The sequence below is a fragment of the Miniopterus schreibersii genome (assembly GCF_964146895.1).
Source record: "Miniopterus schreibersii genome assembly, chromosome: 2".
Taxonomy (NCBI): Eukaryota; Metazoa; Chordata; class Mammalia; order Chiroptera; family Miniopteridae; genus Miniopterus; species Miniopterus schreibersii.
Genome location: NC_138102.1, coordinates 142,105,327 through 142,120,671, shown reverse-complemented (window position 1 = coordinate 142,120,671; position 15,345 = coordinate 142,105,327). Strand labels below are relative to the sequence as shown.

The 15,345-nt window shown below is 41.2% G+C and overlaps 1 protein-coding gene across 1 annotated transcript; it reads left to right on the top strand.

Annotated features, from left to right (window-relative positions):
- Nucleotides 1–2,081: 2,081 nt before the first annotated feature.
- Nucleotides 2,082–14,283, top strand: HIGD1C (HIG1 hypoxia inducible domain family member 1C; the record flags this gene model as incomplete). Its single annotated transcript, XM_081128344.1, has 3 exons — nucleotides 2,082–2,196; nucleotides 7,021–7,155; nucleotides 14,219–14,283. Exons 1-3 carry the CDS (start codon nucleotides 2,103–2,105, stop codon nucleotides 14,281–14,283), a joined length of 294 nt encoding a protein of 97 aa, XP_080984470.1. The 5' UTR covers nucleotides 2,082–2,102.
- Between the last annotated feature and the right edge of the window lie 1,062 nt (nucleotides 14,284–15,345).

The following is a 15,345-nucleotide window of genomic DNA, read 5'->3' as shown; positions in this document are numbered from 1 at the left end:
GACAAGTATCACATGATCTCATTCATATGTGGAATATAATGAACAAAATAAATTGATGAACAAAACAGATCCAGACACGTAGAAGCATGGACCAGACTGAGGAATCTCAGAAGGAAGGTGGTAGTGGGGGAGTGGGTGGGGAGAGATTAATCGAAGAACTTACATGCATATATGCATAACCCATGGATATAGACAATAGTGTGGGGCAGGCCTGGGAGGGGGTGGGTTGGGGATGGAGGTGATAAATGGGGCGGGGAGACACATCTGTAATACTTTCAACAATAAAGATACTTTTTTTTTTTTAGGTTGTAAGAAAAAAACCGCGAATGCTACCTAGCCCTCTGCCCTCATCCTGCGGTCTTTGTGGCTGCAGTTGGAAGGAGGCGGTGAGCCAAGACTTCGAGGCCTCAAGGTGCCCAAAGGCCTGTAGTCACAACAGAAGCGAAGCAGCCGCCAGCAGCCACAGGCCCCTGGAACCACATTAGCCTGACTCCCCGCGCAGGCGCTGGGGCAGGGCTGGGGGCTCCCTCAGCACCTTGCCGCCTGCCCTCAGCCAGGCCCGGGGCGCAGTAGCATCACATCCTTCAGCGCCGGGCGCCTGTGCAGTTCGAGGCCCTGCAGGCGCTGCAGGTGTGAGGGCCTTGCCGCCCAAGGAGTCTGGGCAAGCTCGCTGCGCCCGCAGCCCCTGCCCCTCGGGCAAGCGCGGATTCCTAAAAGCCCAGGATCTCAGCCCTCAGGTGGCGAACCCCACCCCTACCCGCAAAGCCAGTGCTGTAACCCTGCACCCACCTTCCTCTTCCTTTTTTAAAAATAGATCTGTATTGATTTCAGAGAGAGGAGGGAGAGAGAGAGATAGAAACATCAGTGATGAGAGAGCCATTGATCAGCTGCCTCCTGCATGCTCCAGACTGCGGGTCCAGCCTGCAACCCGGGCATGTGCCCTGACCAGGAATCAAACCCTGATCGCCTGGATCCTAGGTCGAGGCTCAACCGCTGAGGCACACCCGGCTGGGCCACTTTCCTCTTGATTTGGGGCCAGGGAGCCTGGTAACAGCAGTCACAGCCACAGAGGGAAGTGGGGAGCTCCCTTGTGAAGACAGAATTAAGTAATGGCATCTCCAAAAGCCTTCATGTTCCCTTGAAAGCCTAATGTTTGTGGTCCAGGTGCAGCTGTTTCCAGTGCGCCTGTGAAAACCTTGGCCAGTACCAGCCCGCCACGCCCCCTTGGGGGAGGGGTTTTATGGGCTTTCCATTATCTATCAATTAGCTGGAAATTAAGCGAAATGTGTCCCAGCCTTACAAAGCCTGTTCTGATCGGCTGCTCTCTGCTCAAGGAACATCGGGAGACAGACAGCAGGTGGTGAGGTTCGCCAAAGGTACTGTGCTTCTGCCACTTTCCCGGTTACATTTTCTGATGAAAGCTAATTCATAGGATGAAGCCATCGTATTAGAAAATTTGAGGTGAAAATAGTAAGTTGCACGGATAACAGACTGAGGTGCTGTGAAACCGTGTTGATAGTGATTATAGTTGCTCTTCCAAGTTTCCTCTTTCACCCTATATAGACAAGGAAGATTATTTCCATTGTCTAGCATAGCACCTGGCACATGGTAGGTGTTTGGTAAATACCAATGACTTTATAGTGCTCTGCACATTCTGCAGAGTTGGAGTCCTGGTCCTTCCAGCCCCTGTAAATCTGAATGTATTTTGTCTATGTTGGCACCGCTGTCATTCTTTAACATGATATTTTGTAAAAGAAAACTCTGTGTTCTTACTGTTTGTGGAAGAAATGCTGAGCTTCCCAATGATCTCAAATGCTGAGCAGTGAAGAGAGACTGAAAAACATTGTCTCACTCTGTATTCATGAAATCTGATTAAGATTATCTCTCTTCATATAGTTTTCTTTTACCTCCAAACAAAATGAAAGGACCCCATAATGAAATGGGTGAAGGAAAGACGACTGTTTATTTCAATTGAGCAGACAGGCACGTCAAAGAAATGAAGATGGAACATGTAATCAGAAGTATATTGGGAGAAGGAAAATGGATTCTCTTTAATGATTCACAACAGCCTCATTTATCCCCCACTGTTCCTAGAGAGAAACATGTCTTCAGATAACCGGTGGTCAGCAGGTGAAGATGAAGGCCAGTTATCCCGACTGATCAGGAAATCTAGAGACTCCCCCTTTGTGCCTGTGGGTAAGTACAAGCCGTGACTGGATGCTGGAAAACTTTGTAATAGGACGACAATGCTTTGCCCAGTCTCCTTGAGGACTGAAATGTTTTATGTAATTGAATTTTTTCAAATAATTGAACCTAACCCCTTTTAAGCACGAGTTAAACTTTCAGTACAGTTTCTACCATATGGTAAATCCCCAATAACTGTTAGCAATTATTATTATGGAGCATCAAATTTTATTCTATTTAATCCATCTCCATTAGAGGTCTAACTAAAATTATTAGTTCTCAGCCAGTCTAAGTGGAATTGTTTAATGCACTTGAACTTTTCTGTGATGACTCAGGATCATTAGCCGCAGCCTGAATGTCTGTTGGGACTATGGAGATGGATATGTCTCCTTGTCTTCTAAGTAACTCCAACCTTTAAGTCCTTGGGTCTGATATTTACATTTTTCTGTTTCTTCCATATTGTTGGATGCCCACAAAAACGTCTGCTTCTGATGTTCTCTGGTGCTAGAAGCTAGATATCCAAGTTTAAAAGAACTATGAGTCAATTCAGACTCAAAAAGCTCTGAATGAAAGCCTGGGCCTACCTGTACCCCTGGGCGCATGAACTTTGTGGTGCTCACGCCCAGTGGCCCTTTTTCCTGCTTCCTGATCTGCTACTGATGTTGAGGTTGACGGTTAAGTAATCTCTAGATTAAAGAAGTGGTATTATAATTAGACCAGGAGTCTTAGCCTCTTTATCCTTTCTCAGCACATATTTAGTGTAACTTTTTCAACAAATACTAGATGTATGTGGCCTTTTAAAAAACCCCACAAAATCTAAGCACTAATATTTTTAAAATCTAAGCTTCCCCTTTTTTCTTTTTTGGATGCTTCGGCTGCCCTAAGCATTATTACTGTATACTGCAGCCATGCCTCTTTCCTTATGTTAATTTTGTCTGGAAACTGTTAAAATAACCTATTTAAATCAGGCTTCCATAAGTTTGTGATTAATTCCATAAAACCTTCTAAACAGGCATAAGCCATATGTGTCGTCATGTAAATCTAGCAACTTCATGTGTCATTATTCACCTATCAACAAGAGTCAAAATTTTACTTTATAGTAATATTGTTTTTAGAAGTTTCACTTAATTTGGTTAACACTTGTAATAGCACCCACAACAAACTGAAGCAAATAATGTTACGGTGATTTATTCACCTTCCTTAGCATTTGTAACTAGGAAAACAAGAACTCGATGCCACTTGCACAGATCACTGTAATGAACAGAGATTAATCACTGTGCCTGCGGTAAATTAAATTATTTTTCCAGAGACATTTAGGGTGATTAAAGTAGAAAGATTAAAGTGTTTCCAGCTAAATTCAATTATAGACAAACGACAGAGACACTGTATGGAAAACAGTAAAGGTTCTGACTTTAATCTCTAGAAGAAGCAAAACCAATTTAAGTAAGAACAGAACCTTGATTTGATAAGGGAAGAGAGCCAAGTTTTTGCTAGAAAAATGATAAAACTTGGGTATATATTATTGAATATTCTATTTAGCCATTGTTACTTTAACAATATGTATTTCCTGCTATAGGATGGAGTGTCCAGTGCAGATAATTTACAAGATATTTTTTCTCTGTTATCTTCAACAACTTCCATCTTTATAATCTATATTGTTTAGAAGTGTCCTAGGATCACTGTTAAGACCTGTACATACATTGTATGTATTTAAAGTCTGTGTTTATAGATTGTTTTTGCTTCTTTTACTTAACATTTCACATGTACATTTATGTGTATTAGTACTTCCTATACTTACAATTTTTTTATAGCTACGGTAGATTTTCCTGTTTATTTGGGCCATTTGGGTTAATTTTTCTTCATACATAGTGTAGCCATAAACATCTCTGTAGCCATAAACAACTTCTTGAATTTTCTTTTGCTTATTTCCTTGGAGTATGTTCCCAAAGTAGGACTCCCAGGGCAGGAAGCATGTTCAGTTTAATATCACTTACTATATATTTCCAGAGTTCTTTCCAGAAAGATTTAGCTAAACTTACAGAGCTTTCAGCATTGTACCTGTCTCTCAATGTGCCTACCATCATCATTTTATTGTTATTTGAGGGGTTTTTGCTGTGTTTTTTTTGTGCTGGTTTGACATTTTTATTTCAGTTTCATTTATTGCAAATAAACCTATAAAATATACATGTTTTTATTTACTCTGATTCTTATTTCCACTTGTTAAGTGGATCCTAAAAGAATAAATATTACCTTGCTCACCTACAGAGACACACATGTGCCAACACAGTTAATCAAAACTTGCTATCCTACATAAATATCAATTGCATATCTATGTACTAACAACAAACACATGGAAATCGAATTAAAAACAGAATACCCTTCCTCAAAGTAGAAGAAATTACTTTTTAAAAACAATTTATCTTTACTGTTGAAAGTATTACAGATGTCCCTTTTTTTCCCCCATTGATCCCCTCCACCCCAAATCCAAGGCCCCCCAGGCCTTCCCCATGCTATTGTCTGTGTCCATGGGTTTACAAATATTCATATAAGTTCTTTGATTAATCTCTCTCCACCCACTGCCCCCACCACCGTCCCTCTGAGATTCATCAGTCTGTTCCATGCTGAAGAAGTGACTTTAAAGAACATAATTTGTGAATTTGCCAATTTTTTATTTAAATGGTATTGGGAGTAATTTTGTGAAATAAAGGCCACTTGGGACTATTTGAGCAATGTCCAAACCCGCCCCCCCCAAAAAAACCCCACCCATAATGCCACTTACAATCACTCCAAATAAAATTGATTAGATATCAGCTTAAGAAAACTTGTACAGCCCGGCTGGGAGTGGCTCAGCGGTTGAGCACTGACCCAGGATCCAGGCGATCAGGGTTTGATTCCCAGTCAGGGCACATGCCCGGATTGCGGGCTCGATCCCCAGTCAGGGGCGTGCAGGAGGCAGCCGATCAATGACTCTCTCATCATTGATGTTTCTGTCTGTCTCTCCCCCTCTCCTTTCCTCTCTATGAAATCAATAAAGATATATTAAAAACAAAAACAAACTTGTACAGAATCTGTATGCTTAAAATTAAAAAATGCTAATGAAAGAAATTAAAGAAGACCTGAATAAATGTAAAGACTATTGTGTTCATGGGTTGGAAGACTCAATATAAAGATGTCAATTCTCTCTAAACTGATCTACAGGTTTAGTTCAATTCCTTTCAAAATTCCAGCAAGGTTTTTTGTAGACACAGAAAAACTTATTCTAAAATTTATATGGAAAGGCACAAGTCCTAGAATGGTTAAAATATTAAGGCTTATTGTATAGCTATAGAAATCAAGACAGTGTGGTATAGATGGAGGGATAAACGCATAGATCAATAGGATAAAGGAGAGAACCCAAAATATAGGCCAACTTATATTATGCAATTTTTCTTTATTCTTATGTCAAAATACAGCCTCTGTCCTTGTCACTTTAATTCTACCTTACTCTTTTCTTTCTTTAAAAAAATATACCTTTATTGATTTCAGAGAGAGGAAGGGAGAGAGAGAGAAACATCAGAGATGAGTCATTGATGGGCTGCCTCCTGCACACCCCCCACTGGGGATCAAGCCCAAAACCCCAGCATGTGCTTTGGGAATCAAACTGCAATCTCCTGGATCATAGGTTGATGCTCAACCATTGAGCCATACTTGGCCAGGCTCTTTTCTTTTTTTAATATCCTCACCCAAGGATATTTTTTCCGTTGATTTTTAGAGAAAGTGAGAGAGAGAGAGAGAAACATGAATGTGAGAGAAATATGGATGTGAGAGAGACGTATCAGTTGATTGCCTCCTGCATGCACCAAACTGAGGCAAGGATCAAACCTGCAACCCAAGTACATGCCCTTGACCAGGAATTGAACCCAAGACCCTTTGGTGCGAGGGCTGATGCTCTAACCACTAAGCCACACTGGCCAGGGCTGCTTTAGTCTCTTTTAGATGCTATAAATCTGCTATTTTCTTCTAGTTTTTGTTGTTATTTTTGTTTTGTTTTTACATTTAATTCTAACCCATCCAGAATTTTTTTGTAGGGTCTGGTGTGAGATAGAAATCCAAGCTAGTTCTCTATACCAATAAGTTGTGCTCATAATATTAAATAATTATTCCCTTATCTGTTATTTGGTTATTTTGATTTGTCACGGATTAAGTTATCACAGTGCTTTAAATTTCTTTCCAGGACCTTTCCTATTCAGCTGATCAGTTTTCTGTTTTAGAGCCAAGTACATAGGCTCTTGGTTGTCCAGCAGAATTTTCACCTTTAACGTTTATAGGGAATACAGAAATATTTGTATGGGTTTCTGGAGCTTTCTAGAATCACAGTTCTCCCTGGAATCACGTCCTTCCCATGCATCCCTCATTAGTGCTTAATGTCTCATTTTTACAGAAGATCCAAGTTTTGATCACTTTGCTTGATTTACTCCTTACCTGATAACAAGTAGAAGGAATAAGCCACTCAGAAGCCTGGTCTGTTCAGTAAGTTCACTCACCACTGAAGTGACCTGCCCGAATAAAAGCCTTGCAGCACAACTCAAAACCATGCCTCAGAAAAATTAGAAGTTACTAAGCCAATTACTACTGTATGGTTCAGGTTTTTCTGGGAAAGGCTAAACTGCAAATATTGAATCCATGAAAGTTATGGGGAATGTTTAAAGTCTGGTGAATGAAACCCAGCATGACTCCTTTGGTGTCTTGCCTGCTCGTCTTCTAAGTACTAATCCTGTGACAGTCCTTCATTCACTCTCTAAGCTTGTGGCAATTCCAGCCTGCTGTTTATATAATCCCTCCTTTTTTCACTCACAGGGATAGTGGGCTTTATGACTGTGGTGTCCTACGGTCTTTACAAGTTAAAGTACAGAAGAGATCAGAAGATGTCCATTCATCTTATTCACATGAGAGTTGCTGCCCAAGGATTTGTTGTAGGAGCCGTGACTCTAGGTAACCTGCTTAATTTGTACCTTGTGTTCAGCTGTCTTTGAGAGTATTTTTATTTATTTTATTCATTCATATTAGAAGATGACTGTTGGGTGATGATATAATGGTGGAGGACTGGTAAGAAAAACAGTGTTCTTCACTTGGTTGAGGTTGCTGCCCTGTTATAGGTTGAATTTCTTAAAATTTTAAGCATCTAGAAAACCCACAGTAGGCAGAAGGTACAGACTTCCAGTTATGAAATAAATAAGACATGGAATGGAATGAACAGCATGGCAGCGATAGTTAATAATACTGTGCTGCATATTTGATAGTTGCTAAGGGTAGATCTTAAAAGTTCTCATCACAAGGGGAAAAAGTCTGTAACTATGTATGATGACAGATGTTAACTAGACTTATTGTGGTGATTTCACAGTATATACAAATATCGAATCATTCTGTTGTACACCTGAAATTAATATGATGTTGTATGGCAATTCTGCATCAACTGTTTTAAAACCCAGTGGAGAACTAGGTTATGGGTTCTGTTATCCTCCACAAAAGGGGCAGTGAATAGCTCGTACCCTGTCCAACAGCTGAAAGCAGTATACATCCCAGCCTTTATTGCTCAGTGAAGGGCACCCGTCACCGTTCCCAGCCTGTTTGAACAGCAGATATAATTACTAAGGTAGTTTAACTGGGAAGAAAACATTTTTAGAGTCCACAAGTCAAAATATCCTTGTTCTCCTTTCATCCCAAGTCTGAGCAATAGGAAATCTTTTTTTTTACGAAGACTGACTTTTTTTTTTTTTTTAATATATCTTTATTGATTTCAGAGAGAGGAAGAGAGAGGGAGAGAGAGAGAGAAACATCAATGATGAGAGAGTCATTGATCGGCTGCCTACTGCACACCCTGACTGGGGATGGAGCCCACAACCCGGGCATGTGCCCTGACTGGGGATTGAACCACAATCTCCTGGATCCTAGGTTGATACTCAACTGCTGAACCACGCCTGGCTGGGCAGGAAATCTTTTTTTATTAGTCTATAAATTAAGCAACACTCATACAATCAAATCCAGAGAACAGGAGTAAAATTATCTGGTTAATTCAGGTTATATCAACAGCTAAGTCATGTAGTTCTAACAAGAAGTCCACTCTGGGACCTAAATTATCTAACTTTTTTGGTCTGTATTAATGAGAACAAGTCACAGTGTTCTTAGCCCCCTTCCACACGGTATACAGTAGACTCAGCTAAGAGTAAGTCTAGGACTATGGAGATGGGTGTGGGGCTTGCACACAGGGAGATAAATGCTAATTATCTTATTACTATGAGCTGTGATATGGAAGTCTTGAACAAAATACAAAAAGAAACTTTCTAAAGTTACAGTCCTCGTTTTTGTCATTCAGCAAATAGTGCTGAGCAAGGCACTGAACTGGTCTAAAGATATAGAGGTAAGACTCAGTCTCTCCCCTCAAGTAGTTTAGTCTCCTTAGGGAAAGAGACCAAGAACAGAAGAAAATACAAAGTCATACGTCTATGGCAGAGATAACACAGGTACTATGGAAGCACAGGCACAAAGGAGGGGCACTGAACTGGCGCTGAGAGTCCAGGAGGCTTCTCTAAGGATGTAAACTGTACTGTGAGCTGAGAATGTGGAGGAATTAACTAGGCAGAGAAGGAGATGAGGATTCTAGGCAGAGGAAAAGCAAAGGCATGGGAACGTGGCATGTTAGTGGAACTGTAGAGATCCCTATGTAGATGAATCAGTGTTTGATGAGAGAAGCAGAACTAGTAGTAATATAGAAGAGACTTATTACAGGTATTTGGACTTCTATAACTATGAAGCTCTTAATTAGGAATCAGAAGCTGGGGTCTGAAGTGGGCAAGGCAAGCAGTTAGGAAGAAAAGAGAGCGATAACTGGCAGAAGCAAGAAAAATCTGGAACCTGCAAGGATGAGCTGGAACACACAGGATTGGCTGTGTTATGCCAAGTGCTAAGGTCCCAGAAAACCTCAGCCTATTTGTTCATGGATCCCAAAGAAATAACCCCGAGGACTGGCTGTGAAAGACAGCCGGTGCAGCCAGCCGGTGCTGTTGTTTCGCCGCCACCCAGACTTTCCCAGCACAAGGTTTTAAAGAGTACAGAAAACAGAGGAAAAAACAGGGCATGCAGGGTGAGGGGGACGTGCATGAGATCAAAACACTAGCTGTTTTCGTGACTGAGGAGCTGGCGAGGCTCCCAAGGTCTCACAGTCTGCTTACTGATGACCTTCATCGTCTTCCCACAGGGTGGGAGGGGGAGTTGGAGCATGGGAAGGGGCCCATGTTCCCATTTACCATACAGACTGGAACCCTTGTGGATTTCTTACCATCTCTAAAACCTCCAAAGTCGATGATGGGAGCAACACAGAAAAAGCTGCTGCCCTGTATTCTGGAACTAAAACATGGGTCTGGCCAAGGAGTCAGAGAAGGTGGAGGAGAAATTCAGCAGGAGCCACAGCAGCTGCATTCCTGATTGCGACGCCAGGCCCACAGGATGGACATGCTGCAGCAGTGCCTCCCGAGCAGAAAGGATCTGGCTGCTGCTCCGCTCTGCCTTCTAAATCTCCTGTAAAATGTCTCTTGGGCAATAACTCAGGGAACAAAAGGAATTCTTTTTTGGAAGTCATAAAGCTTTCAGGTTCCTCACAGGACCTAGAGCTAGGAATTAAAAGCCCTGAGCCCACCATTTAGTTTTCCCAAGTTCTCTGGCACACTTAGAAGTAACCAACCTTATATTCCTATTTCCACTAAATGTCCCATGGAAGTAAATACTTGATCACCAAAACCTTGTTTTCTATAGGCACCTGATTAAGGGTATCTACAGGTGATAATTTTACAAAACGTTTTGTTACTGCATGCTAGCATCCTCTTTAACACTGGAAAAAATAGCCATTAATACCTTTAAGTCTACTCAGACCAGAGAACCAATTCCAGATAACTGGGAACCAACACAAAGAACTTATCCTCATGGTTATGCCCCTCTGGAAGCTTCCAATACCAAATTCTATAACCATCAGGGTTCAATCAGAGAAGGAAAACTACTAGAGATGAAATATAAAACAGGAATTTATTATAGAGATATGATCTTAAGCAATTTTGGGAGCTGGTTAAATAGTCCCTGTTGGGTTTGTTGCTTATGTTTCTAATGCTGGGGCCTGAAATTAGCAAGGCAGCACTTGGGAAGGGAAAATAAACCAGAATCTGTAAGGACGAACTGGAACCCACCATGACAGACGGGAACTGGAGTCAGTCTCTTACTGACTCCAACTCTGACCGTGGTGTGACCTGTAGGAGAAACAGCACCTGCGGATGGAGCTCATCCACACCTGGCCTAGGAGCCGGCGCAGCTGAGGAGGAGACCCGGATGGAGCTGAAGGAGCTGTGGGCCTGCTGCCCAACAACAGTGAGGTGAGCCAGTGGGCAAACAACATGCACAGGCTGTCACTGCACCTGGTGCCCTGCACCAAGCCTTCCAAGTGTAAAAAGGACATGGCAGCTGCTGCTTCAAAGTTCACCTCCACGTCTCAAGCAAAAGATCTCATTCTGGAAAACATAGCCAAAGCTTAGTTAAATCTATATAAAACAAATCCCCAATAGATTTTTATGGTTGTGAGATGAAGAGTAATTTGATGAAGTGAGCCAGTGATGGGTTTAAATGGGGGAGTAGCATGGACAGAATGGCAGTTTAGAAGATGCCTGCTTTATAAAAAGATCAGACACAGGAATATGAAACTGTCTGTTCAGGGATACTAACAGACAGTCACACTATAAAGACAAGGAAGGAAACTATTATCATAAAACAGTGGCTACCTATGGAGAAGAGGGGCATATGGTCAGAAAGGGAAACCTGGGAGGTTTCTAGGATGCCTCCAATATTCTATTTCTTCACCCATAATTATAGGTGTTCACTCTACAACTACTTGTTAATCTGGTCACTTGTTTCATGTACTACTATTTTCCATGCTGATTATATGTCACCATGAAAAAAAAAGTTAAGAGGAAAAAGAAAATTAGAGACTTGAAATGGAGGGGAGAAAGTAAAGACAGAAGTTAGATGACGACTTAGATCTGAATTAAGGCAGTGCAGTGGAAATAGAGAAGAAGAGATGAATTCTAGAAATACTGAGGACTCGGCAACTAAGTGTATGGAAAAAGAAAGGAAGGAGGAATTTAGGATGATTCCCAGGTTTCTGGTTTGAGCAACCAGAAGTAAGGGTTGCTTTTCACTCACATAAAAAACAAAGAAGAACAACTAAGTTTGGTGGGAGGATGAGTGCATAATGATAGCTAACACTTAATGAGTGCTTATGATGTGCAAGTCACTCTGCTTTATGTATTATCTCATTTAATCTTAACAAATGCCTACTTTGACACCAGTGGGTTTACTGATGCTCACCACCTGGAGTTCATATCAGATGCCATAGGTTTAAGGACATAGTTCCTAAAAAGACTGCCCTTACTTCAGACACCAGCCTTTGGGGGTCCCCAGGCCATCTGCACTTCTGGTAAACTGGCTACAAATTCAGGGGTTCCCAAGACTCCCTCAGGTTTATTTTCCTAGAACACCTTACAGAACTCAGGAAAGCAGTATACTTACAATTACACTTTTACTATAAAGTACAAATCTCTACCAGCCAAATAGGGTAAGGTCTGGGAGGATTGCAAGCTCAAAACTTCTATGGAATCGGCATGTCACCCTCCCAGAGTACCAAGGTGTTTACCAATCAAGAAACCCCACTGAACTTCAGTGTGCAGAGCTTTTATTGGGGCTTCATATGTAGGCATGGCGGATAATCACTGGCCACATGACTGAATTCAACCTCCAGTCCTACTCCCTTCCCTGGAGGTCTCAGAACCCTCTGGTCACATGGTCAGTCTTTCTGGCTGACTAGCCACATCTGGAAACTATCTAGGAGCCCACCAGGAGTCACCTCATTAGCATAAGCTCAGGATCCAAGGGGCTCATAAATAACAAAGACACTCCTGTTACTTGGGAAATTCCAAGCATTTGAGATCTATACCAGGAACTCTGAACAAAACCCAAAGTCTTTATTAAACAACAATGCCCTGTGAGGTAGGTACTGTTATTATTCCATTTTACAGATAAGAAAACTGAGGCTTACAGGGGATGTTACCTGTTCACAATCACATGGGCAATCTACTCCAGAGCCTGAGCTCTTAATTTTATATTATACTGACTAAGATGCCTGCGGCAGATGTTTCCAAATTGCAGTACTCATACCCTAGCAGATGTATAAGGAGATCCATGGGGATTTGGGAAGAAAATATTATCTTAAAAACAAAAGCTTTATTAATATATAGACTGACCATAGGACATTTATACTGTTTTTTAAGAAATACCATCTTGAGGGGCGCGCTCAACATTTACTTATGCACAATTTAAAAGTCTGGAGACCACCTTCCTATGGGATACAGAAATATCACATATGCTACATTTAATATATATGGGTCTCAGAAGAGAGACCTAACTTAAGAGATCTTTCTTAGCAGTGAAGCAAAAGGTGTGAAAAGAGTTTAGATCAGAACTCCAGGGAACACCATTTGAGAGGTGGGCAAGAGGTAAGAATTCCGTGTCTGGAAAGCATCGGGAACAAACGGAGAGAATGCCATTTGATGATGCAGGCAGAGGTTGGAGTGCAGCAGCAACAGGCCAAGGAGCGCCAAGGAGCACGGCAGCTGCCCGAAGCCAGGAGAGGCGTGGAGCATTCTCCCCGTGTCCTCCAGAAAGTACCAAGCCTGCTGATTTCAGACTTCTAGGCTCCAGAACCGGGAGGCGATGCATTCCTGTTTTAAGCCAGAAGAGGAAGAGAGGAGAAGGAAGCAGATCCACCAGCAGCAGCAGCAGCACAGGGAAATGAGTCCTGTCATTCGCTCTGAATCTGACAATGTTATTTCCATCGATACCACAATGATCAAGTTAAAAATTTTTGTCCTGAATTTCACGCATCTATGATAGTTATCACACTTTCTTTAGGAAACTGTGCAGACATCTGCCTCACTTTGCTGTCATGTTGCGATGACAACAACGAACTTACTGACCCTTTAACCTCTGAGTACCCTTTGGAGATATTAACAAGCAGTGTCTGAAAGAAAGCGGGAGAACCTGAAGTAAAGGGTTTAGTTTAGACAACCTACTAGATAACTGATGCCTTGATAACTGATATGGACAGGACGGGATGAGTTATAGTTTAAACCTGTGACTTCTTAACTTGCTTTGGGTATAAACATTTGCTACACCCCTGGAATTCACTGAAGCAGCTCCTTTGCTCCTCACCCTGTTCCTACTTCGGCCTTTCTGCATGGCCCTAGGACCTCATCTTGTGGCACATACACACCTATCTCATCTGCCTCAACTCAGAGCTGCTTCACCCATTAGCCTGTCAATCCCTAGAAGCAGAGATTAGATCTATATACCCTTGTTTACCTCGGGATTCTGAGCACAGGCAGACACCAAAGAGATACTGGTTAAGTTGAGATGCCTATTATTTTTAGTCTTAATACCCACCCAAATATTTCCACTCTCCTAACTTTTTCACCAATATTTTAAAATTCAAACTTTAGGATGGCATTAAACTTCATAAATTCATATTTATACTAATCTTAAATGGCTCGTTTGTTTTTTCTTTTCTGGAGCCACTTGTATAATCCAAGCCAAAAATTAGTGAGATGAAAGGTGTTTGTTTTTAAATTATGGGCTAGTGCCTGGCCGGGTGTGGCTCAGCAGTTGAGCGTCGACCTAGGATCCAGGCGATCAGGGTTCGGTTCCCAGTCAGGGCACATGCCCAGGTTGCGGGCTCAATCCCCAGTCGGGGGCGTGCAGGAGGCAGCCGATCAATGACTCTCATCATTGATGTTTCCATCTCTCTCTCCCCCTCTCCTTTCTTCTCTCTGAAATCAATAAAGATATATTTAAAATCAATCAATAAATAATAAATTGTGGGCTAGTTTTGAAAAAATGCAACTGGAAGAACTTCAGTGTTTGTTTACAATGGATGCTCTACTGATATACATCTTTTTGTTTCTAGGTGTTCTCTATTCTATGTATAAGGATTACATTAGACCTCGATTCTTCAATGTGTCCAAAAAATGAAGCTAAATACAAAAAAGACAAGAAGGCATCTGAAAACTATTATGAAGAATGAATTTTCAATATATAGCAAATTATACTGCAGAAGTATTAGATAGAATTTTCATAGCCTGGGGTAGTAAGTCTCACTTGTTTAAGAAGTTAATTTCCAAAGCAATAATCAGAGTCAACTCAAAAATATCCTTGTTGATATCTTTCAGAACCTCAGGCATGGTTTTCTGACTTTAAAATTTTTATTTTGTAGTGACAGAAAATAATCTATATTATGACAAACCAATCTTAAAATTAGGAGTTAGCTATACTTAGAGGCTACAGAAATTTTTTTTATACCCATATTAAATGTGACAATCTATTCCTTGCTTATTTCTCCCCAAATAAGGTAAGGTAATTAATGGTTTCATAAACTCGGTTTTAAAATGGGTGGCAATTACACCAGAGGAGAATGGGCATGCTATTTAAACTTGGTTCACCACTGTGGACCTCACTCTTATTTATATAGAAACTTGACTCTTCTACCACAAACATAAATGTTTAACATTTAAATATCTGTGTGTTCATTTTTATGTTTCTTAAAAGCATTTCTAGGAGTACAAAGGTAAAATGCTAAGAAAACATAATCCTTTTTCCCCCAGGTAGCAGTATTGTGGGGGTAAAATTATTTAGTCCAGACATGCTATTGCTAATCTCATATGACACCGTAGAAAACACAAGAAACCAAAGTACACATTAAATATTAAGTATGCCTCTGGCCTCAAACTCCCCTGTAACTACACTAGGGTTCTAAAAAAATTTACTAGACATTGTTGCAGTCATAGCTGCTCTGACTCAGATGTACTCCCTAAGACTCCAAGCCTGGAAAAGAATCCCCCCCCCCAAAAAAGATTCACTGAAATAAATCCAGAATATACTGTAAAACAATCTGTGGTGGTGGTTTTCTTTTCCTGTAGTGGAGGGTTATTCTGACAGGAAAGTGAGTCTAGTATTTGAGGAAGTGAAAGATGTAGGAACATCTGAAAATATGTCTGCATTCTAGGTATTAATCCACTGTTCTGTGTATTATATACA